A 22,602-nucleotide genomic window follows, 5' to 3' on the forward strand; every position below is an offset into this window, starting at 1 on the left:
TTCTATAATGTTGAAATGAAAGAAAAAATGCAAATTGAATATATTAGATTCCCGCGTTTCTTTAACTACGGTTCATAATGTAGAAGCAGCGAACTGGGCAAAATTTCACTTGATCGCCCTCATATGGTCTGGAGTGTTCCTGTGGATTTGACGATCGGCTTTTTTTATTGCACTGGACATTGACTTGTCTTGACATTTGATTTTACATTCAATCATGGTAGCATGGGTTCAACGCGCAGGCGTTCAGCTCAAATTGAATTAAATAAATTAGTAGGCCTAGTCCTACAGTTAATAAAGGAGTAGTCCAATCAATGAGGTCCTCCCAGATTGGTGTCAGCACTGGATTTTTCAGGCTAGCACCACAAATCGTTCCATTAAGATATGCCTGGTTTTCAAGGGGAAAACAGATGTTTCAATTTAATTTTCACAAAATACAACCTTGTTAGTTGGATAAAAGGCTATTCTTTTTTAACATTTGATGTTCACCTCTTTCACTTGAGGAGGGAGAGGAAATTAAATATAGCCTAATTTCTTTTTTTTTTAACCTTAACCTCAACCTCTGATATTATTTCTTCAAATTCCCTTCAACAAACTATTAATCACTCTGTTGTAGACCTACATTTACTAGCCTATCAAAAACGTCAATTCCTGCAATGTGGAGCTCATCTCGGGTGATATCTTGCAATACAAAACATCTTTCACTGGTATAGCCTAAACATAATACTGTATGCTGTAATTGTATTGTATGTTGTAGGCTACATCTAAGTTGAAAGTAGGCCTATTGCTGTATTGTATGTCGTATAGCCTAGGCCTATATCTAAGTTAAAACTCGATCCTTATGCTGTAACACATTTCCAATATCATCCATGAAATGGGCTATGGCCCAAATCCCTTTGGATCTCCAATCATCAGTAGGCTATACACACATTTTTTTACAAAGCCTGATCTATTATTTCTCACAGGTGTATTATGTGGCATGAATGTTTATAAATTAATTTTCAATAGAGCAGGACCTGATGAAAAGTAGAGAGTTTGACTGGTAATGACTACATTCAAAATAACAACATAACAACAAGTCTATTCCACTCATATTTCCAAAATCACATTTGGGAAAATAAGCCAGAAATAATGTCTATTATAAATATACATTTCATCAATACCAGTTTCAAGACACCATTCATAACATCAAAATCATTTGCATCCCCTCTTCATATAGTTTTTAACCATTTTCCTTTATTTCTGAACTTAAAAAATTACTAGCTTTGATCATTTTTTGTTTTTTGAAGGCAGAGTAGATTCACTGACACAAGTTCGAGAGGGTTCTTGATACATCGCAGCATCGAAGCATGTCATTTGGCATACACCAGATGCAGGTGAATGAAGCTTGTTTCAAATGTAATCCGTGACTAGATGTCACAAGTCTCCATATGGAGCTTCTTGGAGGGGCTTGACATCCTCGAAACACGTTTAGGAGCCCAGTGCCCCCCCCCCCCCCCCAGGTCCCACCAGTCCTGACTCAAGTTCTAGCTTCTAGTGCTCTTTAGCGCCACCCAATTCCAAGTCCCGGCATGGTCAATCGCAGCCCAGTCTTGAGTCTCCGCACTCTCTAGTGCCGCCCAGGTCTGAGTCCCGGCGTTGTCAATCGCAGCCCAGTCCTGGGTCTGCACTCTTTAGTGCCACCGAGAGAAGCCCCATGATCTGCTCCTCCGATGCCATTGGTCCTCAGTCGCCAGATCACTGACCTGCTCCTGCGTGGCTGGCCGGCAGTACGACCTCGATATATATCATGTTATTACACAACACTGACAGATACAATAACTTTAAGACTAACAGAAAACAGTAATTAAGACATTTGACATTTTGTGGGCGGAGTCTATTCAGACTGGCTTTTAGTAGGGGGGGGGGCTGTTAATACCAAATACCACAATAGCCCTGATTTCCTGATGCAACAAGATGTTTTAAGCACTCCTGTGTAATTTTTTTGAAATTTTCTTCCAAACCCCCCCCCCCCCCCCCCCCACCCCCAAAATTACTTTTTTAACCCTGAAAATGCGTGTTTTTTGCCATATTTCACAACTTTTCCACTTTTGACCTATTACAACCGACAAATATTATCATGTTGGACCATTTAATGATCTCACATGTGTCATGTTATATCGTAAGAGTACTTTGCACAATGAAAAGTCTAATGTCAAGGTCATATTGTAGGTGAAAGGTCACTGAAATGCCTTTTTCCCCCAAAAAATCAATAACATTCCCACACTTTATCAAATCATGATTCTCGTCGAAATGTGTCACAGTACTGGCAGAAAAAGTTAAGTGTCATACAACTTAAGATATTTTGTTTCTAAAAAACAGTCTCATGTGATGTGGCTTTTATTCAGTGACAAAACCCACATTCACCATAATTAAAGTTTGGCATGTCCAGTAGTGACGAACAAATTAACAATGGCGATTTGTATTCATGGAACAAGGTCAAAATCCAAGAAGGAACTTGAAGATGTGGCCTATATGGAAGAATCTGACCTCCCTCATGGTGTCTTGCCCCGTAAGAAGGATATCATTGAATGCATGATGTATCTTCTTCACCCTGCAAGGGCCGGTAAAGTCCTGCGAACCAGGTCTATGGCAGCAAAGATTCTCGCCTCTGTTTTAAAAGACCACTGGTTGTTCTGCAACATATACACCATTGGGGAGCAATACATTGCCAGCAGAATTGAAGCCCTTTACGGCTCCTACACACAGTTGCGTGTGTTGCAGTGCTGGAGACGCATCCCATTCACTTTACATGGGCTTACGTCATCCGTTGCCGAACTGAATTGTGGGTCCGTTGTGTCGCGTTTCTCCCGTCGCTCGCATTGAGAAGTTCAGCTGTTGCTGCACCGACAGACGGCACCGGCCAATCAAGCCAATCGACGGACGGCACCAACCAATCAAATTTCGGTTATACTTCAAGTAATTTGCATAGCTACCGTCCGGAACACCCACTTGATGGAACGCAACTGTGTGTAGAAGCCGTTATACCCGCTTCCTCGCCAATATGAATTGGCCACAGTCCAAACAAAGTGAGAAATGGAAAACTGACATGAAGGAGTACAATGGGGATATGGAAAATCTGTTGACATTTTTTGTGAGAACAAATTGGCACGAGTGTCCCAAGAAAACCTTTTTGGGATCAAGATGGGGGATGAGAAATGGCAGTTCTTGCATTCCATGCGTAATGGTCGCAAAGGTTACTGTGAGGAGCAGGTTGATAGAAAGTGGGAGCGAACAATGGAACGAAAGAATGCGAGGGAAAAGGCCCTGCAGGCCATGCAGAACAAGGAAGAGGAACGGAAGAGGGCTGATACAGCATTGGTTGGGTCAACATACGAAGAAGCTATGGGGGAGGCAACCATAGAGACCACCACTGAATCTACTGATAGTATCTCAGAGCAGGTAAATACAGCAGATGATACCAGAGACTTTCTAATGAGGAGACACAGCACTCAAAAAATCCTCCATAGAAATGCATGGGGCTAGTTTGTAACGCCAACATGGCCGTTGTCTACACATATCCCACCCCTTCCTCGGCAAAACGTCGACATGTGAATACATTGAGCCAATCATGTGATGTGATGTGAATACATTGAGCCAATCTTATGGTGTGTTGTGAAGACATCGTGCCAATCATGTGTTGTGAACTCGCCGCTGGAGCAAGGTTGGTGTCGTGAAGCCTTGTGCACGCGCATTTCTGCCGAATAGGATGCCCAATGAGTGCCCAAAAAGCGTTGCAATATGGCTGCCGAGTGGAGGGACTTGCCTAAAAGGACTTTGATGATACATACAACCCTGCAACTGAGCAACTCCAGTCCAAAAGGAGAAAAGTACATGTTGCCACGGACACTGACAGCAATGACAGTGATAGAGAAGTTATCAGCATTTGCGTAAATCTGCTCGTAAAACATCTCCACTGCTCAAGGTGAAGTGAACCATGCAGAACATTATGACTGCTTAATGTTTCTTATTGAATGTAATTCTGGATCATTTTGGGTGACCTTTGACCTTTAATATGACCTTGAAATAGGATATTTTATAATGCAAACTATTCTCATGGCATGACATACCACATGAAAGACCATCAAAGGGCCCATAATGAACATTTCTCTACATTGAACTTAACAAAATGTTAGAATATTGTGTGTTTTTTTGCAAAAAATAGCCATTTTGAGCCATTTTGTGACCTTTAACCTAAAATATGACCTTGACACTTTGTAGTGCAAAGTGCTCTTACGGCATTGCATGCCACATGAAATACCTTTAAAGGACCCAGCATGAACATAAATCCACTATGTACTTTGAAAGTTGGCAAAAAACACACATTTTCAGGGTTGAAAAAGTAATTTTCAGGGTGGGGGGGGGGGGGGGTTTCGGGCTTGATTTGAAATTTTTCACATCAATGTATTCCAAAGACATGGGAGCATTAGAAAATCTTGGCTAAAGTTGAATCTGAACATTTTCATGAAATAACACCCCCCCCCCCCTACTTTTAGGTGAGGTGAAAATTAGGCCTAATCAAATCCAAATGATCCAATCCAGACTCAAATTTTGATAAAATCAGACTATGCCAGGCTAGGGCTGAACCACACAGTTAAACAAGCATTTTGTTCTTGTATGGCAAGTGAAAGATTGTCTTTACAATGAATCAGTGTAAAGGTCAATTTGTAAGAGCTGCTCAACAAATGCTGAATAAATCTGAAAGTAATCATTCATTAAAGAAAAAAAAGAACACAAGTAGGCTACCCTAGACATTTGGGGCCAGTTTCCCATGCATGGATAAAACTAGAACTAAGACCATAGTATAGGCTAGTGTTTGGATAAACTACGGTAAATTGCAGGAGCATATAAAAAAATGAATAGTGGATATTTAAATAGAATTGTAGGAAATGCATTTTCAGTCTAGTCAACGCTGGTCGATGAATCTTTCTGTGCTAACTGCACTGTTAACATTATGAAGCAAATGTAGTCTACCCGTGACATCACTAGGCTAACACGGAAGTTCCGCCCTGTACAGTCAGCTTCAATGGTGTGCCGACAGATAGGGAAATCACATCTGGAAAAAACGCCTCTATGGCTGAAAAATATTCCTCTACCACCCTCGCGAAATACCTTGATGGAGAATTCTGGGAAGTTAAGGATCAAATTAGGAGAGAAATCTCCATCTGTGAATTGTTTCAATCAAACAGGTAACTTAGCTTTTTAGGCTACATTGTTTCAATGGGTTTTCGTAACAAGCTGTAGCCTGTGAGCTGTTGCACCGTCGTCGTTTCCCAATGTGAACTTTACCGATATTTATGTAGGTGAGACTGTCCTTGGCCTTGAGCTTTAGTAGGCTAACCTGTATTGGCCATATAGCTTAATTTGTAAAGTTGCAGTTTAAAACATCGCAAAGGACTGTCTTATCTCAACGTTTCTTAATTCTATTTTAGGTTATATTTATGGTAGATCGCTCTTAACTTTTTTACATATAGCCTACAAGACATAGGTTATTATCTTGATCAGTCCCTCGTTGTTGGCAGAATGATGGATTACGGTAAACTAGGCTACACTTAAACGTTTCTATTTGTTCAACAGTTACGACCTCACTCTGGACGAGGCAAGGGACTTGACAGTCGAGAGACTCCACTACTTTTTAAAACTGCCACTGATACGAAGCCAGCTCATAGACCAGGTGGATAAAACTCGCACAACAGTAATTGTAAATAGTTAATGCGCATATGTTGTTGGCAGCTTTTAATCCATGTTGTTATGAAAATACAGGTAAAGGAAGATGGCCAGAGGGGCTTTCTGGCTAAAAGCCTGGGAATCACAGAGCTTCTGTGCTCTGCAGATATGGCAACTGGAGTAAAGGTAGGCCATCTTCTCACATTTCCACACGTCAGGCAGCACAATATGAATTCAATCCAACACACCTTAACTGAGTCAACAGCTTCAAGCTTTGGTATCCCCCACCCCACCCCAGGCCTGAGAGTATTTGCATGATATTTTCATATGTAATATTTTCATGTGTAATTCAGTTGGTCTGGTGTGCTACATTTGATATCTTATTGTACTCATGCCTTGACATTTGCAGTTGGGTGTCGTTTGTGGACTATATGGTGGTGCCGTCACCAACCTAGGGAGCTCAGTGCAAAAGGAGCGGTGGTACTTACCTGTGTCGGTATGGAATGGTCCTGGTCAGATTCCATGGTGTAACAAGTATTTAGCAAGTGCAATTCTCTAAGAATGTATGTTGCTTTCTGTATATTTGAATATATTAGGGTGAGTATGACAAATGACTCTGGTGTTTTTTATGTGTCTGTGTGTCTGTGTGTGTCTGTGTCTGTGTCTGTGTCTGTATTTGAATTGGATGTCAGGAGTTGAAGTTTACTGGGATGTTTGCCATGACCGAGAGAGGTCACGGGAGCAATGTCCGTGGAATCCTGACTGAAGCCCATTATCAACCTTCCACTCAGGTAATTGTTGGTCACAAAAGATTGAGTTCATGATCATGAAGGCTGTTGTTGGACTCAACAGCCAATAAAATGACACCCACCCTCCCGTTCAGTAATGCAGGGAATTTAGTGGGCCTTTTAAGAGTGGCGCTGACATGCCATATTCTGGGGTCATACCTCTTTAAACACTGACATATATACAACCACACTGGATAACTGGATAATTATTCCAGCACTTACAAAATCTTAATAATTTATTAATAACTTTGTAGTCTTTATATGTAATGTAACAGGAATACTACATTAAGTAGCCTATTCTTAACTTCATAGAACTGTTGAAAATTGTCATGGGAAAAACTATTGTAATCTAAATGCGAGCCAAGTGTATGTGCTTCATACACTATTTTTATTAATCCATTTACTTTATTGCAATGAGCCACGGTTGAGTGGAAAAGTTTTGTGTTCTCTTTTCTGTAGGAGTTCATCATCCACACACCATGCGAGGATGCTCAGAAGATGTACATTGGCAATTCAATGAAGGGAAACTTTGCCGCTGTGTTTGCTCAGCTTACTGTAAATGGAGAGTCTCAAGGTACTCTCTTTTTCTATCACTCTATTCTCTCTGTCTTTCTCCTTCAGTCTCTCTCTCTCTCTCTCTCTCTTTCCTAGTCACCTTTCAGTCTGTCTTTTCTCTCTCAGTCCCTCTCTATTTGTCTTTTTCTCTCCCAGTCGCTCAGTCTCTCTCTCTCTCTTTCTCTATTTCTCCTTCTCCCTCTCTCTCTCTCTCTCTCTCTCTCTCCATTCCCTCCTGTCTGTTGTCCTGAGGACCTCTGTGTCTCGTCTCAGGTCCGCACTGTTTCGTGGTCCCCATCCGAGATGAGGATGGGACCATGCACCCTGGAGTCACCGCTATTGACATGAAGCACAAGGAAGGTGAGGTTTGCGCTCATTGTCTCCAGTCATGCTTTTTAGATTAGATTACATTAAATTAAATTAGATTCAACTTTGTCATTGTGCAGAGTACATGTACAGAGACAACGAAATGCAGTTTGCATCTAATCAGAAGTGCAAAAAAAGCAGGAAAGTGCAATGTGAAACTCAGTATAGACAGGTGTTGCAGTATAAACATATAAGACATACAGTATAGTGCCGTGTAGACAGTAGTAAACAGTTAAGAAAATGGTATGGCTTACAGTCATATAAGTTAAATGCAAATATAAATATGTGCAATGTATTAGCAGTAGCCTTACTCCCATTAATCCTCACTCCCATATTATGATTATGATATTATGTATTTGATATTGATATCATAAAGTCCATCAATAGTTTACAGGTCCATTGCATCATTAGTCCATTAGGTCCCTTAGTTGGATCCTGTGTTAGTTGGATTGATTTTATCCAATGTTATCCAATCCATGTTTTGGGTGTAGTTGAGAGTAATATGTATATCTTTGTCAATACAGGCCTTCATGGAGTTGACAATGGGATACTGATATTCAACAAAGTTAGGATACCACGGGAAAACCTTCTTAACAAGTGAGTTTAAACATTTCACTTAGACTTATTAGACTCAACTTTATTGTCATTGTGCAGAGTACAAGTAAAAAGACAACGAAATGCAGTTTGCATCTAACCAGAAGTGCAAAAAAAGCAGAAAAGTGCAGTGTGATATACAAAGTATAGACAGGTGGTGCCTAGACAGGTCAAGAAATATAGTGCAGTGTAGACAGTAGTATACAGTTGATTTACAGAAGGTGGTTTAGAGTAATATATTAAATATAAATATGTGCAGTGTATTAGCAGTGACCTTATAAGAGCAGAATAAATATGGCTATGTAATATGAACAATGTATGAACAACATGTACAGATATATGCAATGTAGTAGAAGTAACATTATAATAGTACTAAGAATAATATAGATATATGCCAGTATTTCCCACATAATTGAATTCTATTTGTGGTGGTAGATGATGGGGGGAGTTCACAGTTTTGAACAAATTTGCACAATGTGGTTATGATGCTAATGGATTTAATCACGATTTAGCCAGTCGTCTTCTATGCCAACAACAATCCTTGCAGGATTTTTTAAGTTTTCTTTAAATGTGCATGCAGGTTTGTTGAGGGACAGAGACACAAGGAGAGGCTGTGCAAAGGTGCACAATGAAAGGATTTCATCCCATTTAAGTAGTACAACATAGAAAATCATTGTGTGGTGGTCACTGGTCAGTGTTGATATTGTGGTGGGCCGCCACAAATAAGTCAATGTATGGGAAACACTGTATGCAGTGTATTAACAGAATATAATATAAGAAAATGGAATAAATATGGATATTCAGTAAAAAAAATATAGACATATGTACAGAATGTACAGTTATGTGCAGTGTGGTAACAGTACCATTGTAGTGCTGAATCAGTAACATTATAAGAGTAGTAAGAATAAGTGTATTTGCAGGATGGATAGTATGAAGAGCAGTAGAATATGGTTATGTATAAGTGTAATTATAGCATGTACATTTGTAAATAAATAGAACACTATGGGTGGGATAGGCAGTGCAATTGTCCGGGGAGGGTTGGTGGGGGGCTTAGTTGGTTGTTTGTCACCGGGATGCATTACAGAGCTAGAGTTCAGTAGGGTGACCGCCGCAGGAAAGAAGCTTCCTCTGAACCTGCTGGTTATGACATTCATCAGAGTTATAAAATATGTGTGTTTGGTTTCTGAATGAAAGGACTAATATGGTGTGTGTGTGTGTGTGTGTGTGTGTGTGTGTGTGTGTGTGTGTGTGTGTGTGTGTGTGTGTGTGTGTGTGTGTGTGTGTGTGTGTGTGTGTGTGTGTGTGTGTGTGTGTGTGTGTGTGTGTGTGTTTGTCATGGTCTAGGTTTGGTACAGTTTCTGAGGATGGAGTGTACTCCTCTCCGATTCAGAGCAAGAGCAGACGCTTCAACGCCATGCTGGCGGCTCTGACACCCACGCGCCTCGGCCTCACTGTCCAGGCCATGGCAGCCATGAAGGTAAGGACAACACATCTTCCCATCACTTAGATGAACGCAGTTTTTTTAACATGCAAATTAGATTTGGGGAAGCTTGGGGTAAAACACTGACCACTGACCTACTCACTAGGTTAAGCCAAAGTCCATATAGGCAAGTGTCACCACTCGGCGGCCATCTTGGTAACGGCTTCGGGCAGTTATTTTGGGTATTTTAAGATTACATCAATCATGTTTCCAACAATGCGGTTGGTTACTTACATTACAGGAAGGGGCAGGATATGTGTAGACAACTGTGGACTATAGGCCAAGAAAGGCTGTTCAGCCAGCACATTTATTTCCAGAGGCTTGTCAGTAATGACATCTTCTTTTATATTCTGCTCCTTTCGAGTTCACTCTGACACTAAATATCTTGTTTATGCCCAACAGGGCAACTCCTTATACAACTTGATACAAATGATACAAACACACACACATAAATTGTTTAGCATTTTAACATGCTCATTCACTAGGCATAACACCCAACCAGGTCCGTGTAAACAGGTACGCTGAAACAATCTAGGTGATGGTCCGTCAGAAATGTTTGTGCTGGTGTTGCCTTCCAGGATGTGCGTGGCGTATAGACAGTTGGAGTACTGTGTATCGTTATAAAGTCTCTGATTGAGCTCTCCTCTGGTATGATTCTATAGCAGGACCCTTTTGATAGAGGGCGCTGTGGCGCCACCACTGCAAGTATGACCCTTTATAGTAAAAATTCAAAAGACACTGTAACCATATCCAGGAGCGAGACAGAATTGAACAATTCTCAATAGAGGAGCCTCAAATAATTGCAGAGGTGCTCTGAGCTCTTCTTAAAAAATATGGAGTAGGTTCAAGGTCCCTGCTATCACAGTGCTGAGCCAATAGAACACCGTGCCCTCAAAGAGATTCCACTGTGTGTCACATTAACCCTACCTGACTCCCACCTGGGACAGCAAGCCCAAACAGTTTGATGCTGTGAGTTGTAAAAACAAGGAGTTAGGTGTGAATGTTAATTTTTTACTGCATTCGGTGTGCACTACGGCTTCTGAGGTGCTATATTTGAATATACAAAGTTTATTTGATTTGATTTGTGCATTTATGTGTCTGTGAGTTATCACGTCTTGCTCCTATTCTACAAATGACTTTGATCGCTGTGTTAGGGAAGGGTACCGAAGTCACATATTCATGAGATATTATGCAACCCTAATTAAGATTACTGGAACACCATTGCTTAAATTACATTTCATTTAATGCATATATGGTTACGTTTGTCACCTTGTATTTTTGGTTGCCATAAATACTGTAAGTGCCATGGGTGAGTCATGGTCTTTGACCTGCAGACAGGATGTCCTTGCTTGGTAGGCCACTAGTAAATAAAGCTTACAAAAACTTCACAAGTAAAAAAACAAAAAAAAAACAAATTGCCATTGTCTCCATGAATAAACTAGGGAGTTTGCTATTTTCTTTCACATTACTTGTAAATAATGTAATCAAAAAACGAGATGTTAAAATTACTTACTTAAAATTAGTTACTGCGGAGTTCACTGATTTTTGGCATGTTGCCACTTAGGTCAATACTGAATACTGTCTGAAAGATGAACCATTGGTTTTAAAGCACATCTCAAACTGAAGTAGATGTAGAGTACAAGTACCATACCTAACTGACACTAAACACTCATTTGTTCATTTATCTTCATGCATCACATTTTAATCTACTCCTGACACTCAGGTTTTTGTTTTGCACAAATTTGCGCATACGTGTGCTTGCGTGAGTTGCATGAGGATTTGTACTCATTTAGATTTATCTCCACATTGCTTAGAGGATTTTTCTATTTCATGTTTACAATTGTTAGCAATTATGTAAGTGATTTCTGTAGGTCATGTTCTTGCATTTCTTTGTTTGATAAACACATCTTCGTAACTCGTTTTTAGTTAGTAAGTTTGTGTCATCTAGTGTGTGTGTGTGTGTGTGTGTGTGTGTGTGTGTGTGTGTGTGTGTGTGTGCGCTTGCAGACACGAGAGTGTGGCATGTGGGTGTGAATCTGTTTTTGATGTTTGATGTTGTCTTTCCTTCTCTTGCAGTTGGGGCTCATCATTGCAGTACGCTACAGTCACAGGTACAGTGCCTGATTTCCTCTCAAGTTCTCAGTGGTGACAATCCCTGTGAAACCTGTTCTAGACCAGTGTACCACCAAAGAATGTGTAGACTGGTACTGAGTTTTCCAGAACCTTCCTAACCTCAAGTCATTCATAAGTTACCCTTTATGTTTCGAGGTGTCTCCCAGAAAGTCCTTAGCTAATATATAAAAGATACTTTCACAAAGTTGATCTGGACCCCTCTTTTTTGTTGTTGATCGTTTTTACATGTTTTACATTAAGTTTTCACATATTTAACAATAATTAAGGTGCTTAAAATGTTTCGTTATTGCTTTGATGTACGCACTGACTACGATGTATGACCAAGATATATATTCATACATCTATTAAATCGTGCTTTAATAGATAAAAAAAACATTGATATAAGTTAATAATACCAAAGCTGTTAAATGTAATCCCTTGCGAATACAAATCTCTGAGTAACATCTAGCCTACAGTAGTCCTTATTCTGGAGCTTGTTTATTTCAACTCGCATAGTATGTGTTGTTGATGCACCTCATGGTCACCTGTCCTCCAATCTAGGTCATGCCAACCCAACTCATCTCACTCATGCTTAAACTTGACATAACATGTATAACATGTGATAATATGTATAACAAATTCATGTTATCACATATTCAGCCTCTAACTGTATACATAGGAAGGTTTCTCTAACTCTCGTTATGGACACACATACACACGCTAAACGTCACAGAGACAATGTCCAGAGTGATAAGTAAACATTTTTGCATGGCAGGTTGCATGCGATTGTAGTTATTTAAATAATATATCAGTCATGTTAGTGGTGGATGATACACACCTGTGTTTTTATTAACATTAATGACCAAAAAAAACCAAGACCCAAATCATTTGAGATTCAACCCCCAAAACAATGCGTGGCTATGACACTCAGGGCTCACCGCAGAGAACATCCCGTGCACAGGGAGTCTCTGCTCTCTGTGTGTGTGTGTGTGTGTGTGTGTGTGTGTGTGTGTGTGTTCCCCACTCTGTTTTCGAGCTCCTCTCCTCTCTTCTCTTCTGCCGGTGCTGCTGCTGTTACTGCTGCTGCCTCCTCACATGTGGTCGCCCCCGTCTCAGACAAGCGTAGGCCTGAGGAGGGGGTGGAATGCGTGGGCAGGGGATTGTCTAAGCGCCTGGCATCCCCGTAAACACGATGAGAGAGAGAGAGTGGTGAAAAGAGAGAGACATTTAGTGCTGATGGAAGGAGATCTCTGCATCTCGGAATCCTCACACTACGCCCACTGAACTCTCCCCACAGGCCTTCCACCGACACATGAAGAGAGGCAGCTGTACATACACACACACACACACACACACACACGCAATGATTGACAGGATCTTTTTACACTGCAAGACATTTACATTTATTCATTTAGCAGACGCTTTTATCCAAAGCGACTTATGTCAATTATAATATAAGGGCCATTCTCCCCAGAGCAACTTGCAATTGCCTTGTTCAAGGGAAGTGCTTGTCCAAGTGGAAGCCGGGAAATGAACCTACAACTTTCAGGCTACTGCATGCAAACCCAGCTCCGTAGCCACTATGCTACCACCGCCCCACATGTATTGTGCCCTCTCACCCATTTCTATTCATACTGTATAACAACTCTCTCTACTGTGGTGCCACACACAAGTTCATTTCTACATGTAGGTCTACAGTACTATAGGAGACTTAGACCATCAGTCCATTCATTTATCACACACATTATCCTGTAGTGTCCTGTGAGATTGGTAGGGTGTCTTCCTCCCCTGAATGAAATTGTTTTCTGTTGTTTGGTTGCCACAAGCTACAGAGAAAGGGAGGAAGGTAGTAGTAGTGTGAGTGTGTGTGTGTGTGTGTGTGTGTGTGTGTGTGTGTGTGTGTGTGTGTGTGTGTGTGTGTGTGTGTGTGTGTGTGTGTGTGTGTGTGTGTGTGTGTGTGTGTGCGCGTGCCAGAGAGAGGCTGCGGGGGCCTGTGTTTATGAGGACTTCCCCTCAGAGTTGCAAAACACAGGTGCGCTCGATTCTGTGGTCAGGAGAGGGGTCATAGAAGATGGCTGACAAACCTCTACAGTAGACGCCAAAGTCTCCATCAGCCCTGTGCATCTCTCTGGTTAGAGCATCTGGAACACCTTTAAACCCAAGAAGTGCAGTTTCCCCCACAACATTATACCTTGTTTATGAGAATGCTTACTGTGTAGTTCTCAGGCCATCTACCCAGAAAAAACAGGATAGTTAGGACATGTTTGAGAATGCTCATTGTTTTAGTTTTTACAATTCTCACTCATTTACACCAGAAGTGCAAAACAATGGACTATCAGACATTAAAAACAAAAACACTCTGAAAGTCATGTAAACTTTGCCTCGTAAATAACTACTGTAGTGCCCCCACCTACCCCTGGTCTAAGGAACACTCCATTCTACTCATGTTGCACCCCCTCCCAATACATACACACACACACACACACACACATACAGACACACACACACATACAGACAGACAGACACCATCTCACACTCTCTCACACTTTCACTCACACACACACACACACACACACACTATGGTCACCTTTGCTCCAATCTGGGTCATGCCAATCCAACTCATCTCACTCATGCTTAAACTTGACATAACATGAATTTGTTCCAGAAGCACATATTCTAAAGAATACTCCATTTTCCTCATGCTGCACCCCCCTCCCAATACTCACACACACACACACATACAGACACATACAGACACACACACACACACACAGACAGACAGACACAGAGACACACAGACACACACGCACACTCACACACACATTCAGACACACTCACACACAGACACAGACACACACACACACATACACACCCACACTCAGACACACACACACACACACAGACAGAGACACAGTCCCCATTGCCTGTGCTGTATGAGGGGAAGCCTGCACCTGCAGCCTGGCAGATGAACAGATAAGCTCTGCGGTGGTCCCAGAGCAACAGGTGCACCCGTCTCCACTACACAGCCACAAACTCCTGAACTCAGCAGCCACAGACACAAACATATACACACACACACACACATCCACCCCCACCCCAACCCCAACCCCAACACACACACACATACACACACATCCACCCCCCACCTCAACACACACATACACACACATCCACCCCCCACCTCAACATACACATTGCCTTTTTCCTTTGCAGTACATCCTCTTTGTCTCACACACACATACATATTCAAACACACACACACACATATGCAAGCATGGCCCTGTGCACACCCACCCACTCACTATTTTTTCCATTGCCTCCTTCTGTCTTTATTTGAATGTGATGTCACAGTCGGAGACAGTTTGGGCCCAAGGACCAGGATGAGGTGAAGATCATCGAGCACCAGACCCAGTACCTGAGACTCATGCCACACCTGGCCGCTGCCCTGGCGCTCACCTTCACCACCAGGTACCTTCAGAGCCTGCACACAGTTTAGGTCAGAGGAGTACCACCTCAAAGTAACTGCATAACATTGCTAGACAGGCTTTAGGTACTTTATTCATTCACCATAAACATTACTAAAAAAAATCAAAAGCACTTAATAAGTAAGTACATAAGTATTTAAAATAAGTAAATATCATCTGGCAAACAGATGAATATCACTTATTTTGTTTACACCTCAAAAGTATAATTATTATAGGGTCAGTTGGTTTGGAGGGCCAGTCTAATGAGTGACCATTAGCTATTATTACCACTAGGGGGCTCTCTTCTCAAGCATGCATTGTGTAGCCCAGGAGTTGAGTCAAGTGGCATTGTCAAGTGAGGACATGATGAGGATATTTCTTTTTGCCACATGTGTGCATGTTTGTTTGTGTGTGTGTGTGTGTGTGTGTATATGTGTGCATACGTGTTTGTGTGTGTCTGTTTGTGAGTGTGTGTATACATGTCTCTCTCTCTGTGTGTGTGTGTGTGTGTGTGTGTGTGTGTGTGTAGGTATGCAGCACGGCTGATAGACGATGCCCTGTTTGCGGGTCGGGACCTTCAGAGTGATCGCTCCCTGCAGGCTCTAGTGGCCGGCCTGAAGGCCTACAGCACCTGGGAAAACTTGGCATGCCTTCAGGAGTGCCGCGAGTGCACAGGGGGCATGGTAAGCACTCTCTCCCTCTCTCTTTCTTTTGCTTTCTATTTCTCGCTCTCTCTTTTTCCCTTGCTCTCTTTTGCTCACTCTGTCGCTCTCTCTCTCTCTCTCTCTCTCTCTCTCTCTCTCTCTCTCTCTATCTATCTATCTATCTATCTATCTATCTATCTATCTATCTATCTATCTATCTATCTATCTATCTATCTATCTATATATATATATATATATATATATATATATACATATATATTTCTCTCTTTACTTTTCTCTGTGTATATGCTGTGTGTGTGTGTGCATATCCTGATAATAATCAGTATGTAGATGATAACATCGGTCATTGAAACATTATACATAATGTGTTGTTGCAGGGCTTGTTATTTTATAATCTGATAGAGTAGACCGTCTCTGTGTGGTTTTACTCAAGTTTGGGTATGTGTTTGGTGGCTGACTTTTGAGGCCACTGAAACTTTCCATTCATTGTCTCACACACCTTCCAGTTGGTGTAATTACACGTTTGGATGTTGACACCAGTCTCATTGTACATTACGTACCTACAACTAAGAACGTCATATAACAAAAGAGCGTCAACTAAGAACATCATATAACAAAAAGCAATATTTACATATTTTGTCATGCATCACCAACTTTTACCAAATTATCTCACTTGAAAAGGAGACATTTTCATTTTTTTTTACGATGAGAAACCGCAGCATCTGCACCTCAGCTCGGGAGTTTGTGTTCCTCTGAAGTCATACTTTTAACCCCATACCTGTGACATTTACCACTGTTAGTGCATATGTAACACCACAGTAGGTTTCTTCTGACTAGTTTGTGCATTTCTTTACATCCATAGAGTTTGACAACATCAACACAGTTTTAGACATTCTACTCATCATCATCATCATATTGACATGGCAGCACTCAGAAGCACCAACAAACAGACAGACATGCACAGTCGCACACACATGCACACACACACACACTGAATGGTCACATTCATGTGAGACACATTCAAGCAATATGTTGAAGAGTCTTGTATTTTCCTAGGGCTTTATGATGGAGAACAGGATCCCAGCTCTGAAGTGCGACTCCGATGTCTTTGTGACATTTGAAGGAGACAATGTGGTCATGCTACAGGTAAAACACGTCTGTAAAGCCATGCACAGCCGCAGAACACAAAACCAGAACTTTGTTGTGTGCCGAGACAGACTCTAAAATCATGTCTCTGAAGTTCAAAACGTTTTATAGTTGTCATTTAAAATTTACAACATGCACACTAACTCAATGTGTGTCTTTTAAACTTTGCTTTGTGTGTCATGCCCGAAAGCTTAACCTTGCATCTTTTTCAGTCTACTACTACTTGTGTGTTGTTGGTGGTTTATTATTTTTTTTAATTTGTGCTCCCCTCATAACTTAATAAGGACTGAGGCACAACCCATGATTGCCAAGCAACCAACAAATAACTGCAGCTCAGTCAGCATAAAAGCAAAGTGACGGGGTAGCTGGATATATCTTAGTATGCAGGTGGAGACTGATTTAATTTTACAGATCACCCCCCCCCCTCCTCCTCCCCTACCTTAGCAGTCTAGTAACAGGATTGTGATTACAGATATAAATGAGACATTTTTATGTTTTGTTTGATTTTTTTTTTGCGCTCAATTGGATTGGCAATAATAACATGTTTTGAGCCTGGAGCTGGTTATTAAATAACTGTCATGTAATTGGGGGCCCTTGTTGTGAGGCAGAGGGGAGAAAGAGTGCCTCTAGGCTGGACAGAACACTGGGCCTCACAGAGCACAAGCGCGCTCACACAGGCTCGCCATTCACAGCCTGCTCAGGGAGGCCTCACACACACACACACACACACACACACACAGTGGGCTTTCTCTTCAAATTAGATTAGCCTCTTACATACAGAAAGAAATAATACAAACCATGGGAATATCAGCATAGAGCATGTTGGATTTCTTTTATATATATTTTTTAGCAAGAGGTGAATAATACGTGGAGCAGTATTTGCAGGTAGTTTTCACTTCATAGGCAGGGATCTTCAGGACAGGTGAACAACGTTTTCAGCGTACTAAGAGCACACACTGTCATGATGGACTGCTAATCAGTTTAATGTTTGTTTATTTTTGATATACATCCATGATGTTTGGAAATTGTAAACATAGACTTAATATTTCGTTTCTCCTTGCCAATAAAGAGGAAGATTTATTCACATAAAATGCAGTTATGTGGATTGTAGCGATGTAGTAAAGATAATTGCAGTATAATAGCTATCATGTGCCCATTTTTTCCCCACCATCCGATAAAATGGCTGCCAGTCATTAAAGGAGCTTGGCTGGATATGCAAGCACTTTGATTTGATTAAGTTATAAGATGAGAGTGTCTGCTTTTTCAGCGACCAAGGTTAAAAGAGAGCATGTGAAAATGTTACGGCTAGATGTGAAGCCTCTGTCTCAACTAAAGTCACAAGGAAAGAGTGAATTCTGCCAAAGCCTCACTGTCCAGAAATCTCTCTCTTCAGAAGTCTGTTTTTTAAAATGAGAAAAAGGCTTGACACACCAGTGGCCTTTAATTACGTTGGGTATTTTTGAAATCGTAAACGGCAGTTGTAGTTATCCCATCTGGATATTAATTGTCTTAATCGAGTATTGAGGCATTAACAGGATGTCGGCCATATTAGCGCATTAGAACTGGGAAGGGTTCATGTAGCTTGAGGCTATCGCTGTATCACCTGTCACAAGACTCTGATTAGCCCCCCAGTTTGAAATGCCCAAATCCAAAGCCCTCGCTGGCTGACCTGCGAGAGGACACTGGCACTATGTCACTTTTAGGACATGCCATTGGCTGGTACCGTAATTTCCCGACTAATAACAGAGGTTTATACGTTGATTTTGCAAAAAATCCTTTAGCTGTGAGGTTAATACACGGGTGTACACACACATTGTGCTTTAATCATAAAAAATGAAGAAAAACAAATGTATTCCCATGTATAGCCAAGAATCATGAAAATAAATGCTTTCACATGTATGGCTATAAAAGCACGATCTGATTCACAATCTGAAACAGCCCGATTCTGATTCCTTGGGCTATTTGTGGTTAATACACGGATTCATACACAATGTGTCTAATACATGGAAAATGACTGCTAATAGACAGGTGATATTTTTGAGATCTGTGCTTCCTATAGGTATTTTTTAGTAAAAGTTGGGAACAGGACTTTTTAACATAAGGTGTGCTGAATCCAACTAGCCCTGTTCCCAAGTTGAATTTTGAGTTTATGACCATCTAATTAGCATAAACAAAATGGTTGCCAAAAAGGCACTTTCATTGGGCGGATGTCATTATACCATGTAAATTAATTCATATTGTTCACAGAAATCTCCCTTGGCCAATAGATCAAGGATACAGGCTGTGAAAAAATAAAAAAAATCTAGTATTATGCCTATTAATTACCTGAAAAAACCTTTGAAAAATGTAATTGTTAAAATGTTATAACTGAGCAGGCACACGGTATTTGACGAATGTTTTTTGAGGGTCAAGAAAGATATGTAGTTATGAAATGTAAAGTTTAAAATTGTGGCCTACTGGTTAGGTCTTCGGGCTTGAAACCAAAGGGTTGCCGGTTCGATCCCCGACCAGTAGGAAATATGTGGGTGGTGGAAAGGTTGAGCACTAGTCTCCCATGCCCACATCCACGGCTGAAGTGCCCTTGAGCAAGGCACCTAACCCCTCACTGCTCTCCGGGCATCACTGTAGCAAGGCAGCTCACTGCTCCAGGTTAATGTGTGCTTCAATGTGTGACCTGTGTGTTCACTAATTCACGGATGGGATACATGCAGAGACAAATTCCTTGTATACCCAAGTATACTTGGCCATAAAACCTGATTTACATTACATTTTACATAATTGAAGCAAATTAGGTTGGTAATGTATGAAGTCTCGGATTAAGTTACACAGGCCTTTACCCATTTCGGTAACATTTTACGGTAACGGTACATGAAGTAATTCATGATTTATGTATTACTTCATTCATTAATATCTAATTAATCATCAGGAATTTACTGAGTCCATAGTTTGTCATTTGTGACCTCATACATAAACACATTACTAAAGTATTAGGTACGATGGGCACATCATTATGAATTATGATGTATTAACCATGATCATGACTTTATTTTTCTGCCAAAAATGTGGTCATCACTGCTCAAATTCTCATAACTTTGGAGTTCTCTAAACACATGTCATTATTCACTACTTTAGTTGAGGGGCCACAGACATGATGAATGCATGAGCAATTATCCTAAAATTCATGTAATCATGATGATCATGCTTAAGAAATCATAAATCACAATGATATACCCATCACACCTAATGCTTTAGTTGATGTGTTGTTCATACATGAGGTCATCATGAATGAGAGTATATGAATTCATGTAAATTCCTGATGATTAATAGGATATAAAGGATAAAGGAAGTAATGCATAAATCATGAATTAATTCATGCGTGAATTCATGATAATTCATGTACCTTTAATATAGAGTGTTACCCATATTTCTTCATAACCTTTGTGTTAGTAAAATGATTGAATGTCCTGTGAATTAATAGCTAGAATAATAACTTTATAACCAGTGCAAGTTCAAGTTACTTTATTTGTACCCAGAGGTAGATTTTGTTTGCAGTATAGAGTGCTTCAAAAGAATTTGCCAGAACAGGAGCACAGAGGATGCCATCTTTACGGCAATTCACTCTGCCCTGTCCCTCCTTGACAGTAGCAACACCTATGTGAGAATGCTGTTCATTGACTTCAGTTCAGCATTCAACACCATTATCCCCTCCAAACTGATCACCAAATTCAGTGAACTGGACATCAATACCTCCCTCTGAAACAAGATTCTGGACTTCCTAACCAACAGACCGCAGTCTGTTAGATTAGATAACCTCACCCACTCAACCCTCACCCTGAACACCGGCGTGTGCTAAGCCCTCCTTTACTCCCTCTTCACCTACGACTGCATACCTGTACATGGCTCTAACACCATTGTCAAGTTTGCAGACAACACTACGGTGATTGCTCTCATCAGCAACAAAAATGAGACAGCCTGCAGGGAGGAGGTCCAGCACCTAACATCACGGAGCACCGACAACAACCTGGCTCTCAACACCAAGAGGACCAAAGACCTCATTGTGGACTTCAGGAAGTCAAAAGCTAGCACACAAAGCCCCATCCTCATCAACAGGACTGAGGTGGAGCATGTCACCAGTTTATGTTTCTGGATGTCGACATCTCTGTGGACCTCTCTTGGACCCTCAACACCTCTACCTTGATCAAGAAGGCTCACCAGCATCTCTTCTTCCTGAAGAGACTAAAGAACACAACCTCTCCCCTCAGATCCTGGTGAACTTCTAAACCTCTACCGCTGCACCATTGAGAGCATCCTCACCAACTGTGTCACACAGTTGCCCCCCGTGCCTCCTTGCCTGTGCCTGTTGAGGTGTCCATGTCGATGGCAACCTTCACAGGGACAACAAGGAGGCGAACATTTTGCACCTATCGCACCCATAGTATTCTATTTATATTTATAAATGTACACACTTTATTACACTTAAACATAGCGATATTCTACTGATATTTATACTGTTCATACTGCACATACACTTATATATTTTCAGTACTCTGCACAATGACAATGAAGTTGAATCTAAGATAATCTAATCAAATGAAACATGTGACTGCTGGCCATCTTTCCCATTTGGAATCAAGGATTTGATGCTAGCTTGTTAGTTAACGGTTGTTCGTGATTAGTTCAAAGGAACTCCAATGATTTTAAACTCCAAACATGTGTCTCCCCACCACGAAGAAGATGTTTACCAATGAAGTCAGGCCACACTCTTTGCCAAAGAGGACCGTAAACAATATAGTCAAGAGTATAATAAGGTGATAATAAGGTTAATTAGCATAATAACAGTTTTTTTTGCATTTTTATATTTTTCATAGCCTTTTCTTTTTATTTATTGCCCACGGGAGATTTCTGAGATGCACAGATGTGAACAATATTAATTTATTTACATGGTATAATGATGCCCGTCCGAAGAAAGTGCCCAAAATTGCCATTTTGGCAGCCATTTTGTTTATGCTAATTAGATGGTTAAAAACTCAAAATTCTGCTTGGGAACAGGGCTAGTTGGATTTAGCACATGTTAATTATGATAAAAAGTCCTGTTCCCAACTTTTACTAAGAAATGCCTCTAGACCCATATACAAGGACTTTTTCTTGGAATAGCACTTGTCTATAATAGAGGACATGAAAGAAGCTGAAGTTTTAGGAGGCAGTGTCTAGTTGTAGTAGTAGCTGGATTTTAAATCTTAAAATGCGTAAATGTTAATACCTTAAATGTTATTATGTTGCTGTAGTGTAGCTTTGTAGCTTAAATCAAAAAATGCATGTTAATAGCCTAAATGTTATTCCACTGCTGTAAGTCGCTTTGGACAAAATAATGCGGCCGCCAAATATGTAAATGTAGCAGGAGTGGAAAGGCTGAGTGCCACACATGAGTCATAAGGCCAGCATGGCCTGTAGAAGTTGGCGGAAGGTTTCATGAGTGGCGGGATGTTGTAGTACGGTAGTTGTGGTATTTGAAGAAAAAGCAGAAACAGTGAGTGAAGCTGTGAAGTTGTTAAGTGTAAGGGCGCGAACATAGTCCTGCGTCTCGTGCCCAGCGCACGTGGCGCGTGACGAGAATTTGCTTCATCACTGCAGCATGCAGGGGTGTTGTGTGCCTCCCAAAATATGGGATCTTTGCCGTGCGGTAAATTGCACGGAGGATCATACCACCTGCTTACTGTAAGTGTAGCTGA

The 22,602-nt window shown here is 41.0% G+C and overlaps 1 protein-coding gene across 1 annotated transcript in view; it reads left to right on the forward strand.

The window, feature by feature from the left end:
* The first annotated feature begins 5,058 nt into the window (after window positions 1–5,058).
* acoxl (acyl-CoA oxidase-like) overlaps window positions 5,059–22,602 on the forward strand; it is a 38,506-nt gene continuing 20,962 nt past the window's right edge. The window contains exons 1-13 of the mRNA XM_076285446.1: window positions 5,059–5,225; window positions 5,614–5,710; window positions 5,800–5,889; window positions 6,113–6,199; window positions 6,396–6,494; window positions 6,951–7,065; window positions 7,320–7,406; window positions 7,937–8,009; window positions 9,351–9,483; window positions 11,563–11,597; window positions 14,950–15,066; window positions 15,592–15,745; window positions 16,784–16,873. Of these exons, the coding sequence (XP_076141561.1) occupies window positions 5,110–5,225; window positions 5,614–5,710; window positions 5,800–5,889; window positions 6,113–6,199; window positions 6,396–6,494; window positions 6,951–7,065; window positions 7,320–7,406; window positions 7,937–8,009; window positions 9,351–9,483; window positions 11,563–11,597; window positions 14,950–15,066; window positions 15,592–15,745; window positions 16,784–16,873 (1,293 nt within the window). The 5' untranslated portion in view covers window positions 5,059–5,109. The remainder of the gene's footprint in view (window positions 5,226–5,613; window positions 5,711–5,799; window positions 5,890–6,112; window positions 6,200–6,395; window positions 6,495–6,950; window positions 7,066–7,319; window positions 7,407–7,936; window positions 8,010–9,350; window positions 9,484–11,562; window positions 11,598–14,949; window positions 15,067–15,591; window positions 15,746–16,783; window positions 16,874–22,602) is intronic.

This window comes from Alosa pseudoharengus, unplaced genomic scaffold (genome assembly GCF_046254945.1).
Source record: "Alosa pseudoharengus isolate Yale_2024_CS ecotype anadromous, Long Island Sound unplaced genomic scaffold, YU_APseudo_1.1 YU_APseudo_1.1_scf_15, whole genome shotgun sequence".
Lineage (NCBI taxonomy): Eukaryota > Metazoa > Chordata > Actinopteri > Clupeiformes > Clupeidae > Alosa > Alosa pseudoharengus.